At 41.7% G+C, this 15,092-nt stretch overlaps 1 protein-coding gene and 1 long non-coding RNA gene across 2 annotated transcripts in view; both read left to right on the forward strand.

The window, feature by feature from the left end:
• Positions 1-8,410: 8,410 nt before the first annotated feature.
• LOC143138417 (uncharacterized) lies at positions 8,411-9,163 on the forward strand. The gene is made up of 2 exons (XR_012990202.1): positions 8,411-8,832; positions 9,076-9,163. It is a non-coding gene; the product is annotated as an uncharacterized LOC143138417 (long non-coding RNA).
• A 5,000-nt stretch (positions 9,164-14,163) lies between these two features.
• ace (angiotensin I converting enzyme (peptidyl-dipeptidase A) 1) overlaps positions 14,164-15,092 on the forward strand; it is a 30,606-nt gene continuing 29,677 nt past the window's right edge. The window contains exon 1 of the mRNA XM_076297862.1: positions 14,164-14,925. Coding sequence (XP_076153977.1) covers positions 14,707-14,925 — 219 coding nt within the window. The 5' untranslated portion in view covers positions 14,164-14,706. The remainder of the gene's footprint in view (positions 14,926-15,092) is intronic.

A 15,092-nucleotide genomic window follows, 5' to 3' on the forward strand; every position in this document is an offset into this window, starting at 1 on the left:
TTCAGCCCAGGGTTCGAACCGGCGACCCACCGGTTACAAGTCCGAATCGCTAACCAGTAGGCCACGGCTGCCCCCAATGAAACAGTAACGGAAGGTGATATCACTAATTATCTGATCTACAGTACCTTGCTGCTAATTAGGACGAGCTGGTTTACTAAATGGTTGGATCAAACACTTGGCATGACTTTTACTTAAGCGGCAGCCATGGCCCACTGGTTAGCACTCTGGACTTGTAACCGGAGGGTTGCCGGTTCGAGCCCCGACCAGTGGGCCGCGGCTGAAGTGCCCTTGAGCAAGGCACCTAACCCCTCACTGCTCTCCGAGTGCCGCCTTTGAAGCAGGCATCTCACTGCGCCGGGATCAGTGTTGGGCAAGTTACTTCAAAATCATAATGTACTATGCATTACTTATTACTGTCATTTCAAAGTAATTTGTTACATTATAATATTACTGTCTCTGAATTGTAAGGCATTACACTACTATTGCATTACTTTTAAGTTACTTTCACCAAAATATCTAGAAATATGGATTTGCCATTCTAAATGCAGTTTATTACGCTCAAGCAGCTTGCTCTTCCAATGGAGGGAGATGTGGAATAGCATAATGACTGAGCTAGGCTTAAGGCGACAGTAGAATGCAATAGGCGCAGTGCTCATAATGCAATACAAGGAACAATCATAGTCAGAATTTTGTTAAAAACCGACAAAAGGTCAAAGTCTGGTAAATTGTGATAGAAATACTGTAACTTTAAGGCCTAGGCCTACTCATTAAAATCAATAGAGAGCCTACTATATTGTAAATTAAAGCTTAAAGGAACCGTATGTAAGATTGTGGCCAAAACGGGTACTACAATCATTTTCAAATTACTGTAGAGCGGTGTATCCCCTTCCCCTCCCCTCTGACTGGCAGAGTTAGCAACCGGATGACGAAACACTACTGACTTTGTGATTAGTAGATAGGTGGAGGGTGGCACATTAGGCCAAAACACAACATGACAACATCAACCCTCATCAGTTGAGGGCTGCAACTTCACCTTTAAATGACAATATCCTGTCCAGACTACTGTTGTCAGTGATATAAGTATTTGAAATGAACATGATTTCTTAATGTCTAGTGACACATCAGGGCAATTTTATGATTAATTGAAATACAATTTTTACAAACGGTTCCTTTAATAAAGACATGTCAAGATGGTGGCCTGCTGGCCATTTCGGTGCCCTAAGTGAGTGGCTTTGAGTGAGTGACATTTAAATGATAACTCAAACACCTAAAGTAAAATAAAAGGCCTATTATTTACAGACCATTACTGTGTATTTTTAAACATTCATTTCTGAAGAAATTCTGTTTTACTTATAAATGGTGCACTGTCACTTTAAGAGCATTGATCGATCTTTACGTTGTCATAATGCCCTTTTGCCAGCTCTTGTTTACAAGCCTTATTTGTTTGAGTTACATTGATAACACAATATTAACAATAATATGCACAATGTTAAGTTGTTTTAAGCAACCTTCATTGCTTTGGAAATGGAAGTATGCAATGACATGTTGCTTCACATTTCGTTTTGCGAATACAAGTGAATTATGAGCCTGGTATCCACCTAGCTATCTGAATGGAATGCGTTTCAGTCGACTCAGCATATCATGTGCTTCATGTAGCCTAAATGCTTGGAAAACGAATGATTGAAGACCCACCAATTCTAGTACTACGTGGTGACTGAGAGAACCCAAAAGGTATCAAACTTGCATGTAACATCGTGTTAGTGCATTTTGACATTGTAAACGTTATTGATGAAGAGTGAAACGCAGTTCAGCTACTATTCATTGGTTACATTTGGGTGCCCCCTCTGTCCTTTGGTGCCCAACGCAAAGTGCGTGATGCGCGTGGTGTGAGCGGTGGCACTGCCAGGCTACACAATCTTTTTCTGCATTTCTATCCCTTTATTCTCTTCAATTTAAGTTCACAGCACAAAGCTGACATGCACAACAGCATAGTTTGTGTTTTATCAAGAATCAAAAAGATTAGCGTGGCACTACTTTAGATGTTTCATTAATTTACTTGTGCTATTTCGCTAGCAGAGAGATCTTTCGGTTTCGCTCACAAAGTGCACTAACTATTATGTTCTTCATAGCCTTGTCTCTGACAAGCTGAAAAGAATGAGCGTAGGCTTAGGCTATGTCCATCCCGCAAATAGAGTCCGCCTGCGAGTCTGCTGCAGCCACAGTCATATAATCAGTATCAGGAGATAACGTTCTACTATTTTGCGCAGATTTTTTCTCCTCTGTTGTTCTCGCGTGGTGTTTGCGAATATGTATCAAAACAAAACAAGCGCTTAATTTTGGGTTAAACTGCATTGTAACGCGCGTTACTGAAGTTTGTACCGAGTAAATATTACCTAATTTTTTTTTTTGTAATGCCTTACATTACCGCGTTACCGCAAACAGCAATATATTACAGTAATTACATTACTTTTGTAACGCATTACTCCCAACACTGGCCGGGATTAGTGTGTGCTTCACCTCACTGTGTGTTCACTGTGTGCTGTTTGTGTTTCTAATTCACCGATTGGGTTAAATGCAGAAACCAAATTTCCCTCACGGGATCAAAAAAGTATATATACTTATACTATATACTTATACTTATACTTATACTTATACTATATACTTATACTATATACTTATAATTATACTTATACTATATACTTATACTTATACTTATACTATATACTTATACTTATACTTATACTATATACTTATACTATATACTTATACTATATACTTATACTTATACTTATACTTATACTTATACTATATACTTATACTTATACTATATACTTATACTTATACTTATACTATATACTTATACTTATACTTATACTTATACTATATACTTATACTATATACTTATACTTATACTTATACTTATACTATATACTTATACTTATACTATATACTTATACTTATACTTATACTTATACTATATACTTATACTATATACTTATACTTATACTTATACTTATACTATATACTTATACTAATACTTATACTTATACTTATACTTATACTATATACTTATACTTATATTATATACTATTCTGAACCCGGGATGCCCGCCACTGGGCTTAGAGCTGTTTGTACTCGTGGGCTGATGCACATAGTTGTGTGTCTTTGCTTATGTTTGCATGTGTAGTGTGTTTAGTCTGCGCTCATAGTACACATAGTACACGTCGAGGGACATCTAATCAGAGTTATCAGGGTCACCCAACAACCCAGCACCCACACACTAGTTGCTGATTAAAATACTCTAAGGCAGTGGTTCTCAAACTTTTCACAATGAGTACCACCTCAGAAAACAATTGGCTCTCCAAGTACCACCATTATGACCGGCATTAAAATACACTAGCTTAGGCCAATTTAACTACATATTTTACATTGTAGCCTACATACTTGTTTGCGTATTTTTTTTTAAGAAAAACAAAAAATTATTTAAATTTAACTTCAGTGATTGCGTGGTTAAGGATTTTATGATATATATTTTGATATAATTTGAAGTTATTATTTCGTCTTCATGAAGAAAAAAAAAACATCTCAAGAGAGTACCACAGTTTGAGAACCACTGGCAACAATGGCGAAATGGCGCTAGGGGGCGCTGTTCTGGGAATGGCCTCCTCATGTTTCTTCAGGTCAATCAAGGTACACACAGCAACACTCCAGAGGCCATGGGCAGGTTGTGGGCTACTTCACTAGTGCATTCAGTTCTGTTTCCTATTGCAACCTCTTTCTACCTCCCCCACAGTAAATAATAATAATAACAAAAAGTGTTGGAGCTGAGCTAGCATGCAGTAGGCAGAAAAGTTGTGGGTTTGATTCCTGGCTGCCACCGTTCTGTGCCCTTGAGCAAGGCACTTTACCCCGAGTTTCTCTCAGGCGCCTGGCCCGTGTAATGATTGACCTATGTGCGCATCTATAAAGGATTCTGCCAAATGAATAAGTAGTAAACATTTTTACTACTTATTCATTTGGCTGATGCCAATGGTCTTGCATTTGCATCCTAACAACACGTCCATTGACTGTCTAGCTTGTGTTTCGTTTACCCAAGATTGGTGGTATATTTGACCTGAATAGCAGGTACATCTGATATATCCTACACAAGTAGTATGTGATCCAGGGGCGCAGGAGATATTTTCAAAGGGAGGGGGACCAAATTGTGAGCAAAAACCCAGATAGTGAAATCTAGCTTCCAGATATGGGACCACCACTTCTGACCCACTGTCGACCATCATAATGTTTTAAACTTGCAGGGCTCCCACGGTCATGAAAAACCTGGAAAAGTCATTGAATTTTAAAATCCCATTTTCCAGTCCTGGAGAAATCATGGATGTGAGCAAATGTATTGTAAGTTTTGGAAAAGACATGGAATTTCATTTAGTTATTCCTAGGAGGAGATGCCGTACAAGCCATTCAATCACATTCTTCATGGAAATGGAGCAGTGGGGGAGAAGACAGAGAAAGCTATTTTCCCAATGCCTTTGTTTTAGTCACATGTTTATCCCCAACCCGTGGCTTAAAGCAAGATCGTAATCATTGTACTCTGAGGGGGACATGACATAAAAATGCTCAACCCCCCACCCCCCATAAGTTAGGCTACAGTAGTATCACTCACTGTTGTGCAAAATATTCACTTGTAATCACTAAATGGTTAAAGGTACAGTCAGGGATTTTACACGATTTCATGTACATAATATTTTGGTCACATTCAGCAATCATCTCCTCTCGACTGCTAGCTGCCCATTGCATGATTAGGTTATACACAGCAGAGGTGGGACAAAGTCACTGTTAGGCAAGTCACAAGTAAGTCTCAAGTCTTAACGCTGAAGTCCAAGTCAAGTCCCAAGTCAAGACAGAGATGTCCCAAGCAAGTCCAAGTCAAGTATTACCAAGGCCAAGTCGAGTCCAAGTCCTTATTTTTTCGAGTCCTAAACAAGTCACTATCTTATTACTGCATATTAATATGTCATCAATCATGCTTTCTATATATCATTCTTATCAATATATCATACTTGACATATTGAAGTGTTTTAAAACACTTATAAGTACGGAGCCCCTAAGGGGACATGAGCAAAATAAAATCGGTAACACTTTACTTGACGGGTGAGTTCATAACACATTCATAGCAGCTGTCATAAACTGCACATAAAGCATTCATGACTGTTTCATGAGACATGACTCAACATTCATACCAAACCTTTCATTAATGTGGGAAACAGAACGACGAAAAATTGTCAAAATAAAAGTCCATCAATCGCAAAGCAGCATTGCCGTTTTTGTAAATATTTCATGAATATCTTATGAAGTCTACATTGAATGTCACTTTACTATACAAGTTGTGAAGTATTTGTAATCACTGAGTTTAACACTGGGAGGCAAACTAGCCTACATTCGACTTTTATTTATGTAACCTGGAATGGTTGGACATTCCCAGTAGCAAAAGATGAGAAATTATCTGCAAAGGTTACATCATAAAACAAATACATTTTTATGAAACAAAAATTATTTGCTTGACCATGTTCTGTCTTTTTGGCACTGGACTAGCCCATTGACTCAGATGTGACATGGTCAGGTAAGAGGTTTGGAACAAAAACGGCAATGCTGCTTTGCGATTGATGGACTTTTATTTTGACGAGTTGTTGTCGTTCTGTCTTCCACATTCATGAAATGTTTGGTATGAATGTTGAGTCATGTCTCATGAAACAGTCATGAATGCTTTATGTGAAGTTTATGACAGCTGCTATGAATGTGTTAAGAACTCACCCGTCAAGTAAAGTGTTACCATAAAATCTAAAGTTTAGTTTCATGTGCTCACGTGAAACTTTCATGTGAAAAGGTTTTGCGTGCGCACACGAAACTTTCATGTGCTCACATGAAAGTTTCCGTGAGCAAATGAAAGTTTCGCGTGAGCACATGAAACTAAACTTTAGATTTTTTTTGCACACGTCCTTAGGGGCTCCGTATAAAAGCACAAGCCCAAAGACAAACAAAGTAGGCTATCCTTTGTTCTCTTACTGAGGAAAAGTAAGAGTGAATACAGGATTTTTGATTCTAATGAGTTCACTATGTAATAGCCTACTATGTCCCGACTTTCATGCTAATGAAGCAACTTTAAAGGAACACACCGACTTTTTGGGACTTTAGCTCATTCACCGTGTTTCCCAGAGTTCGATAAGTCGAACGTGCGATATGTATGTGGTATGGAATATGTATGTGATATGTATGTGATATGTATGCGATATGTATGTGGTGCGGAATTGGGTTAGCCTATTCACCGTCTCCCCTAGAGTTAGATAAGTGAGCAAAAGCATTTTTGTCTCCTTACATGCATTGTCTTATAGCTTAGTGAATGGAATCTCTCGTTGCATTGTTAGTGAGTGTCAGCAAAGTGAGCCAATAAAAAAAAATCCCTAATTTCTTGTGGCCTGGTATTCACAACGAGTAGGCTACAACTGACAATGCAGATTAAGAAGACGAGGCGATTTAGGCAGATATATTGACTTGAGACTACAGTATATTGGGGCGAAGCACTGCTACTTGGGTCCAGAGATATCACGCAACACACAGCCTACCTTGTCTCACTCGCCACAGCACAGACAATCTCTAGGCTACTCTTTAAAAACAGCCCCTACAAGATGCTTGGCGATTCTGACCTTTTGACGATCGAAACTATCTCAGCAACTGGTCCCTAACAAGTCAAGAACTAGGCCTACAGTGCATTCTCCTCCAAGATGCCTGGAGCCTTGTGCTCAATGTCCCCAAATATGTTGCTGGCTGCACTGCATTCTAAGCCATTCTATATATTACACACCCCATAGCTGTTTTGTCATTCAAAATGTTAGAATGGCTTAGGATGCAGTGCCGCCAGTAACACATGTTATGTAGGCTATGTAGAGTATTGGTCTTCACAACTGAACGTAAATGCCCCCGCCCCTTTTTTACAATATAAAAATGTCTAGTCATTTGTTATACCAATAGGCCTACTATAATAACAGTGCCGCATGGGGATTTGAAGAAAGAGGACCAATGCAGGCTAATTTTTTAGACCATTAGTAATAAAACAAAGTGTTCTATCATCATGGTCATGCGATCATTGAGGGTGAAGAGTATCCAGCGCTCCACGCTGAACTTGTTTACCATTATGAGTGCACCATCCGTGTAGCCTACTTGCAGCGCACTTTGTTGTCAAAATTATCAGTGTGAATGCACTCATGTGAATGAATACACAGTGCTAGTGACGACCTAGTGACCATCCAAAGGATTTACATCTTATTATTGTGTATAAAAAATATTACATTAAAAAGGAAAAATGGTTGTGCTTTTGATTTTTTAATATTTTTAAAAACAGTATAGTTCTCTACTTCAACTCAATTAACATTTTGACTTTGCAACTTTCACTTGTATTGGAGTAATATTTGACAAGGTGTATCTGTACTTTCACTTAAGTAAAGGAATTGTGTAGGCTACTTTGTTCACCTCTGCTATTGGTTTTACCAAGAATATTTGGCAGTATTTTTAAACTACAAAAATACACACCTTTTTTGGTAGAAAATGCAAAGCCATCCTCCTTCTAACCTCTGTGCGTACGACCTTCTCAGCAGCAAGCACATGCTCCAGTACAGAATATACAGCCCCCACTGACGTGCAAATGAGCGATAGAAAACCGCAAATGAAAGCTTGATATTTAATGTTGCAAAACACAACGCTGATATGGGTGTAAGCTTGAAATCCCATCAGTCAATGATGATGATTTATTGATCGTTTCGGTTAGCTCCGTGGAGCAAATTAAATTGTTTAGGCTGTATCGAACCCATCGAACCACATCAAAGGGATCAGAGGATCCATCACAATATCACATGATCCAAGTCAGACGACAAATGGTAGCATGTTCAGTGATGTTCATCCCTTCTCACAATAGATAAGAGACCTGCATTCCATGCAAAATAACGTTGCAATGCAGGTGTAACGTTAACAATGAACTTGAGGCTGCTGAAGTTGGTATGGGCAGAAAATAGTTGTTTTTATACAATTTTACCCATGCCGCAAGTCAAGTCATTACAAGTCAAAGGGGCAAAGTCAGAGTCGAGTCTCGAGTCAATTTGGGCCGGATCCGCATAAAAGCCTTTAGATCCGCCTGTAGCGGACATACGGTATCTGACTGTGGGCCAGGTCTGCTCCTGATACAGGTTTCAGCTCTGCTAGCAATGCTGTTTTATCACCGGTTTACAGATTTGTCCCAGGTCCAATTTCCGCAACTCAACTGGAAGTCAGGAGATGCTTTTAAAATACAAAACACTGATTTGGCCCAAACCTGTGATACGGATATGAACGAAGGACCATTTTTTTTTCACAGCAGACCCAGGTGGTAATGATATTAATTAAGGTGCTGATTCTGCTAAATTGACTGTCCTTTCCCTACTTCATTGTCAACTGGCTGCTAAAGAAAAAAAAAGGTATTTTGGAATGGCACAAATTTAGAAACCATGGGGGTGCACTATGTTCCCATGGCCACTTCATTTCTACAGTAAGGCTGGAAAAGAAGATATAGTTGGCTCAATATTGATCATATGTTCGTTTCATTATTTTTATTATTACCTAGCAGTGGTAAAAGTAGTCAATTGTTGTTTGTGTCAGATCTAACAGTGCTATGAGACAACCCCATATTCTTGCCACGCATGCAGAAGTCCAAGCAGTAACGTTAATCAAGGATCTTTGGTTTGCTCACTATCAATCTTTTGACATGATTTGCCAGCCTGGGGTTGGACTAGGACAGCCCAACTTTTCAAGGTAGGTTATCTGCTTTTTATCTCTGTTTTATTCAGAGACAACAACAAGCAACCGAGCGATTGATAACTTTAAGGTTATACTTTCCAGCAATATGGGCTAGCCTACCTTAGACATCACAATAACTATTTTGGAAAAAACATTGATAACGCTAACAGGATCACTGATGATAAAAAACGAGTGTAATTGTGACTACCTATTTTCAAAAAGGAATAAATGGCTAATGTTTATTTTGTGTTGTTTCAGATTGACCATGGAGATGACTGAGGAAGACAGCCTGAATATCGATGGGAACAGTGGAATTAACACGACTTAAACTTTGTCTGGGATTGCACTTCTACAGCCAGGTTGTTGAATAAAAAAATAATTAGACACTTATGTGTAAAGTTTTTTTTACCCCCCTCTTGTTTGTAGCCTAGCTTATGTTTATCAGTTGAGCTGTTGGGAAAACGTTACGAACTTTAGCCTGGGTGAACCTATAACGAACCTGTTAGCAAATGTGTAGCAAACCGATTTTTCAGGATAATTAGGCCTTATTACCAATCACATTTCACATGTCAAATAAAGCCAGCTGATGTCTGATAAACGGGTCCGTACCACACACAATAAGCGGACCCGTATTGCATATGATAAGCAGATCTGGAACACGTCAGTAACACAGACTACCATACGGAACTGGGCCAGTCTTAGCCCTTATTGGTACCAGATCCGTCAAACGGATCCAGACCAATTTTGGACCGATGTGCGTTTGGACGCCGGATCAGGTCCATTATGCAGATCCGTGCCAGACGTTGAGGTAGGTGTGGCCCAGTTCCGTCCCAGTGTATGTTTGCTATCTGGGATGGAAGTCCAAGTCGAGTTACAAGTCATTTCTAATTTTGTCAAGTCGAGTCTGAAGTCATGAAAATCATGACTCGAATCTGACTCGAGTCCAAGTCATGTGACTCGAGTCCACACCTCTGATACACAGTAAAAGAAACGTCTCTGTAGGCAGCTCAGGCTCAGAAAACTGGAAACAAACAAAAACGAAACCTTGCGTGGAATTTCCCATGGAATACCGAAGGTAGGGTTGAGCTACCTCTCTGGCACGTTTCGTTTAGTCCTTCGTTATAATATAATGTATGTTTTTTTTGTGAGAAAGCATCTGTTAATAAATTTAAACCTAAACATAAACACAAACAAATGCGACTTCCTGCAAAATCCATTACTGCACATTTAAATATATGACTGAGGAAGGGACTGCTCAGGGGAAATTAGCTCAGGTAGGTGAAGAAACTTGATTACAGAGAATTGCTAGGAACATACTGGCTTGACTTAATATCCACACTTGAATCATCGTTTACTGTAGAATACCATGGAATTACAACAAAATACCAAATTTTGCAAAAAGTCGATTGGTCATTATTTCTGATAAATTACTCTCTACCCTTCCCTTTCCTGTAGCATGGTTATGTTGAGACATGTACAAATGTCTTAGTACATGTCTCAATGTCTCAGTGTATCTTTGCAAATGATTAAAGGAAATTTCCAGTATTTAGCACTTTGAGTCCCTTTTCTGGTTTGTTTTGGATGAACTAGAGTGGTAGACACCGAAATTTTGACGATTGGTCCTGTCTCGACTTTTCTAACTCGTTTTGAAACGCCTTTGACTACTCAGAGTGGCCGCCAAGGGATCATACCTATGTTCCCCGGGTCCTATGTTCCCCGCTCGGGGTTAGGGTTAGGGTTAGGATTATGGTTATGGTTAGGGTTTTAAAAAAGGGTCCTATGTTTCCCGGTCCCATACAAAGCGGGGAACATAGGACCCGGGGAACATAGGTACGCTCCCGCTGCCAACAGGCATACTGTAGGCTACTCAAACATGTCCTAAAACAACCCTTAACGTTCGTTTTCAAAACTGTGCAACTCACTGAATGGTTTACTGTAAGCGGTGACTCAACAGAGGATGACTGTGCAGGGCAGTTCCTGTTATTTTGGGGGTTTCATTTACTGTACGTATGGTCACCAGATGCCAACAATTTAGGTGAGAAAGTTGTATGCTGTTGGCTTGATAGAGCTGACAGAGTCGCTGATGCACTCTCCGTCGAAAGCAGTAAGACAATAGCAACTATAAGGCCTGACAGCTAAAAGAAGAAAGAAGATTTCTTCAGATAATAGAAACAAATGAATGAAAAACAGCCAGATACTGAAGGATAATCAGGAGTTGCATCATGGTGCCAAAAGGTCCGACACCGGACATCACACAAGGACCAAAAGGAGAACTTAATCCAGACGTCAATAACATTCTGTTAATGTTCGCTAGAGAACACGACGTTGGGGACCAATCGGGGACATCACGAATGTCCAGTTAAAGTCCAGGGGACGTCCCGTGTTTGTCGGGAGCTTCAGTGAAACACCACTATTCAGGCCAACATATGTGCAACAACTCTAAACATTACACTGTGTTTAAGAGTAGTTTGCATGATTTAAAGATTTAGGAGCTATAGAAAAAAAAACTAGAGAAAAAAAACTCATGGTGGGAAAAAGGTGAGTTACTGGTTTACAACTCGCTTTATTCACTGAAGGCTCTTTAGCCAGCGCATATACACTGCTTTAAAAAAATTAAGGGAACACTTACAGTTTTCCGCAATTTTTAAAACACATTTTTTTAAACCTTCCACCCTTTTCTCAAACTTTCTCTGACAGTTCTTGCAAAATAAAACCCTCACCGCAAGTTTTACTTGCTTTACAAATTTGTTTGTTTGTTTTTGTGAAGAGGGGGGTCGCTGATGTCTTCATGCAGGGAAGAGGAAGACTTCCGTTGTGTGAGGAGGGGGGTCGCTGATGTCTTCATGCAGGGAAGAGGAAGACTTCCGTTGTGTGAGGAGGGGGGTCGCTGATGTCTTCATTCAGGGAGGTGAAAGTGAGAGCGGGTGATTAAGTGCAGAGGGGAGGGGAGACTTAATCACATCACTCATGATCCCCTCATCTCACTCACTCTCTCTCTCTCACACACACACACACACACTATTTATCTGCTGCTGAGAGATCTTCCCTCTCCCTCATTTCTCCACCTCTCCCTCATTCCTCCACCTCTCTCCCTCATTTCTCCACCTCTCCCCATTCCTCCACCTCTCTCCCTCATTTCTCCACCTCTCTCCCCATCCCTCCACCTCTCTCCCCATTTCTCCACCTCTCCCTCATTTCTCCACCTCTCTTCCAAATCTTTTTCTCTCTTTCCATATTTGTCCATTTGTACCCTGTTTAGTTTACTCTGCCCTAATTGCTCTCCATCTCACCACCCCTCTTTCCACCTGAATTCTTTCTTCCTCTCCCTTGTTTCTCAGGCCTCTTCTCTCTTCGTTAAATAATAATAATAACACATTTTATTTAGAGCGCCTTTCATGTCACATAAACAAAAACAAAAAGGTTGTTAAAATCATAGTCATCTCAAAAAAAATTCTTAGTGAGCGGGCAAGGGTGTAGACTTCTAGGAGGTCAGTGAGGTAGGTGGGGGTATAATTGTGTAGGGCCTTGTATGCCAGGAGTAGGACTTTGAAATGTATTCTGTAGGCAACTGGAAGCCAGTGCAGTTGCATCAGCAATGGTGTTACATGACTAGTGGATTTGGAGCCTATAATAATCCTTGCTGCAGAATTCTGAATCAGTTGGACCCGATGGAGTAGCTTATTAGGGATGTTGCTTTCTCTCTGTCCAAGTTCTACTTTTTGATCGTTCACCTCCATCTACTGCTCTCCATATGAGGTCTGTCTCTTCCCCACCCTACATGTCTTCTCCCCTTGTATGGGTGTCTGTGTGGCTGTGCTGTGTGTTGACAGGATGAAAGCTGACAGATATCTCACAGAGAAAAAGAGCAGCGAACGGGTCTCCCAGACGGTGATATGAGAGTTGCGCCCCCCCCCACCCCATGACAACCACCACCACGCCACCCCTCACCAGTACAGTATCGCTATCATCAGTAGCCCAGCAACAGCTTGTTATGAGCGTTATGGGAGACAGGGAGCAAAGAGACCATGACAGTGATGGAGGTCTCCCCTACAGCAGCAGCACCAACACCACCTGCAGATAGATATATATAATTATAGATAGATAGATAGATAGATGGATGGATGGATAGATAGACAGATGGATAGATAGATAGATGGATGGATAGACGGACAGATAGATAGACAGATAGATGGATAGATAGACAAATAGATAGATGGATAGATAGATGGATGGATGGATAGACGGATAGATAGATACACAGATAGATGGATAGATAGATAGACGGACAGATGGATTGTTGCATGGATAGATGGATGGATGGATCAAATGATGGGAATAAATTCATTCTGATTAGAATAAAAATGTGCATGTTGCTTCTGCTGTCGGGCTGGAGCCTGTGGCTGTGGGGGGCAAAGAGAGCTGCACCGATCATTAGCCTATTATATCTGGCTCAATGGGAAACACCAGGGGAGAGAGGAAGAGAGGGAGGGAGAGAGAGAGGGAGAGAGGGAAACGGAGCGTGAGAGAGGGAGAGAGAGAGAGAGAGAGATGGAGAGAGAAAGAGGACAGGTAGAATGGGGGAGGATATGGAGAGAATGAGAGAGAGAGAGACAGTGAAAAACAGAGAAAATAAGCAAGCGAGGGAGCAAGTGAGGAGAGGACAGGAGCAAGAGGAAATGGGTAGAATTGGAGACACAGTGAGGAGAAAAGGTGAGCATTGGGAAATATACTATGAGCAATAAAGTGAGAGAAGCAGATGCTTGTGTGTGTGTGTGTGTGTGTGTCAGCCCCTATTCATTGTTTGTGTGTATGCGAGTGTGTGAGCATTTGTGTGTGTGTGTAGGGGGGGCAATTAGAGGTGGAATGAGGGACTGGGACTAAAAAGAGTGAAAGACAGAGAGAGAAAGAGGGAGGGGTGTAGGAAGCGAGAGAGCAGGAAGAGCACAGTAAAAGAAAGGCAGAAGAAGGTGAGAGGAAGAGAGAAAAGGAGGAAGTAGAGAGGTACAGGGTGAATAAGAGGAGAAAGGGAAGAGGGAAAGAGAGAGAGAGAAAAGGAAAGAAGATTGAAAAAAAGAGAAAACAGGAGGGAGGTAGAGAGGTACAGGGTGAAGAGCAAGAGAAGGGGAGGAGGGAAGGAGAGAGAGATAGAGAGAGAGAGATAGAGAGAGGGAGAGAGAGAGAAGGAGGAGGGGGTAAGGGAGTGTGTGAGACGGTGGAGAGTGCACTGTGTGTGCGTGTGTGTGTGTGTGCGTGTCTGTGTGTGTGTGCGTGTGTGTGTGTATGCGCTGTGCGGGCGGTTGTGAGGGGGGCAGGCTGCAGGAGGATGGGCTGGGTTAAACCGCTTCTTAAAAGCTGCCGTCTGCAGCACGCCTCTCCCAGACTTGCAGAGCGCAGGGCGTGAGACACGCAGCGTACACAGAGACAGAGTTAGAGTCAGCGCACAGAGCTATCCACCTGTGTGTGTGTGTGTGTGTGTGGGGTGTGTGTTTGTGTGTGTCTGTGCCTGTGTGCGTTTGTGTGCGTGTACACACGCAGCTTGTGTGTTTGTGTGTGTGTGTGTGTGTTTTTTTTTTTGCAAGAGTGCCCACGTGCACAAGTGTTTGATGAGAGACCATCGAGAGGAGGTGTGCTTGCAGCAACAGGACTATTTTTAGTTTGCCTCTCCGTCTCTCTCCTTTCCTCTCTCCCTCTCTCTCTCTCCCCACTCTCCTCTTCTATCCCTCTCTCTCTCTCTCTGTTTGTTTTTTCCCCCTTTTTCTTTCTTTTTTCTTTGCAAGCCGCAAGAGAGCAGCCCTCTCTCTATTTAAAAAAAAAAAAAAAAAAAAACATCTCCACAACCACCACCACTTCTACCCACCGCCGGCAGCGTCCCTGCCCGTCTGAGGCACCATGCGCTGGGCAGCCGCTCTGCTCCTGCTGCCCCTGCTGGGGCTCTCCAGAGCCCTGAGGCCCGGGTGGGTGCCGGGGAATGATTACACGGCGTCCCAGGAGGACGCGCAGCGTTTCCTGTCCGACTACAACTCCACGGCGGAGGAGGTGCTCTTCTTCAGCGTCAGTGCCAGCTGGAACTACAACACCAACCTGACCAACCACAACTCTGACCTACAGGTAAGGTGTGTGTGTGTGTCTGTGTGTCTGTGAGTGTGAGAGTGAGAGAGAGTCTGTATGTGTGTGTGTGTGAGTGTGTGAGTGAGAGAGAGTCTGTGTGTGTGTATGTGTGTGTGTGTGTGTGTGTGTGAGTGTGTGTGTGAGAGAGAGTCTGTGTGTGTGTCTGT

The sequence above is a fragment of the Alosa pseudoharengus genome, unplaced genomic scaffold, assembly GCF_046254945.1.
Source record: "Alosa pseudoharengus isolate Yale_2024_CS ecotype anadromous, Long Island Sound unplaced genomic scaffold, YU_APseudo_1.1 YU_APseudo_1.1_scf_21, whole genome shotgun sequence".
Classification (NCBI taxonomy): domain Eukaryota; kingdom Metazoa; phylum Chordata; class Actinopteri; order Clupeiformes; family Clupeidae; genus Alosa; species Alosa pseudoharengus.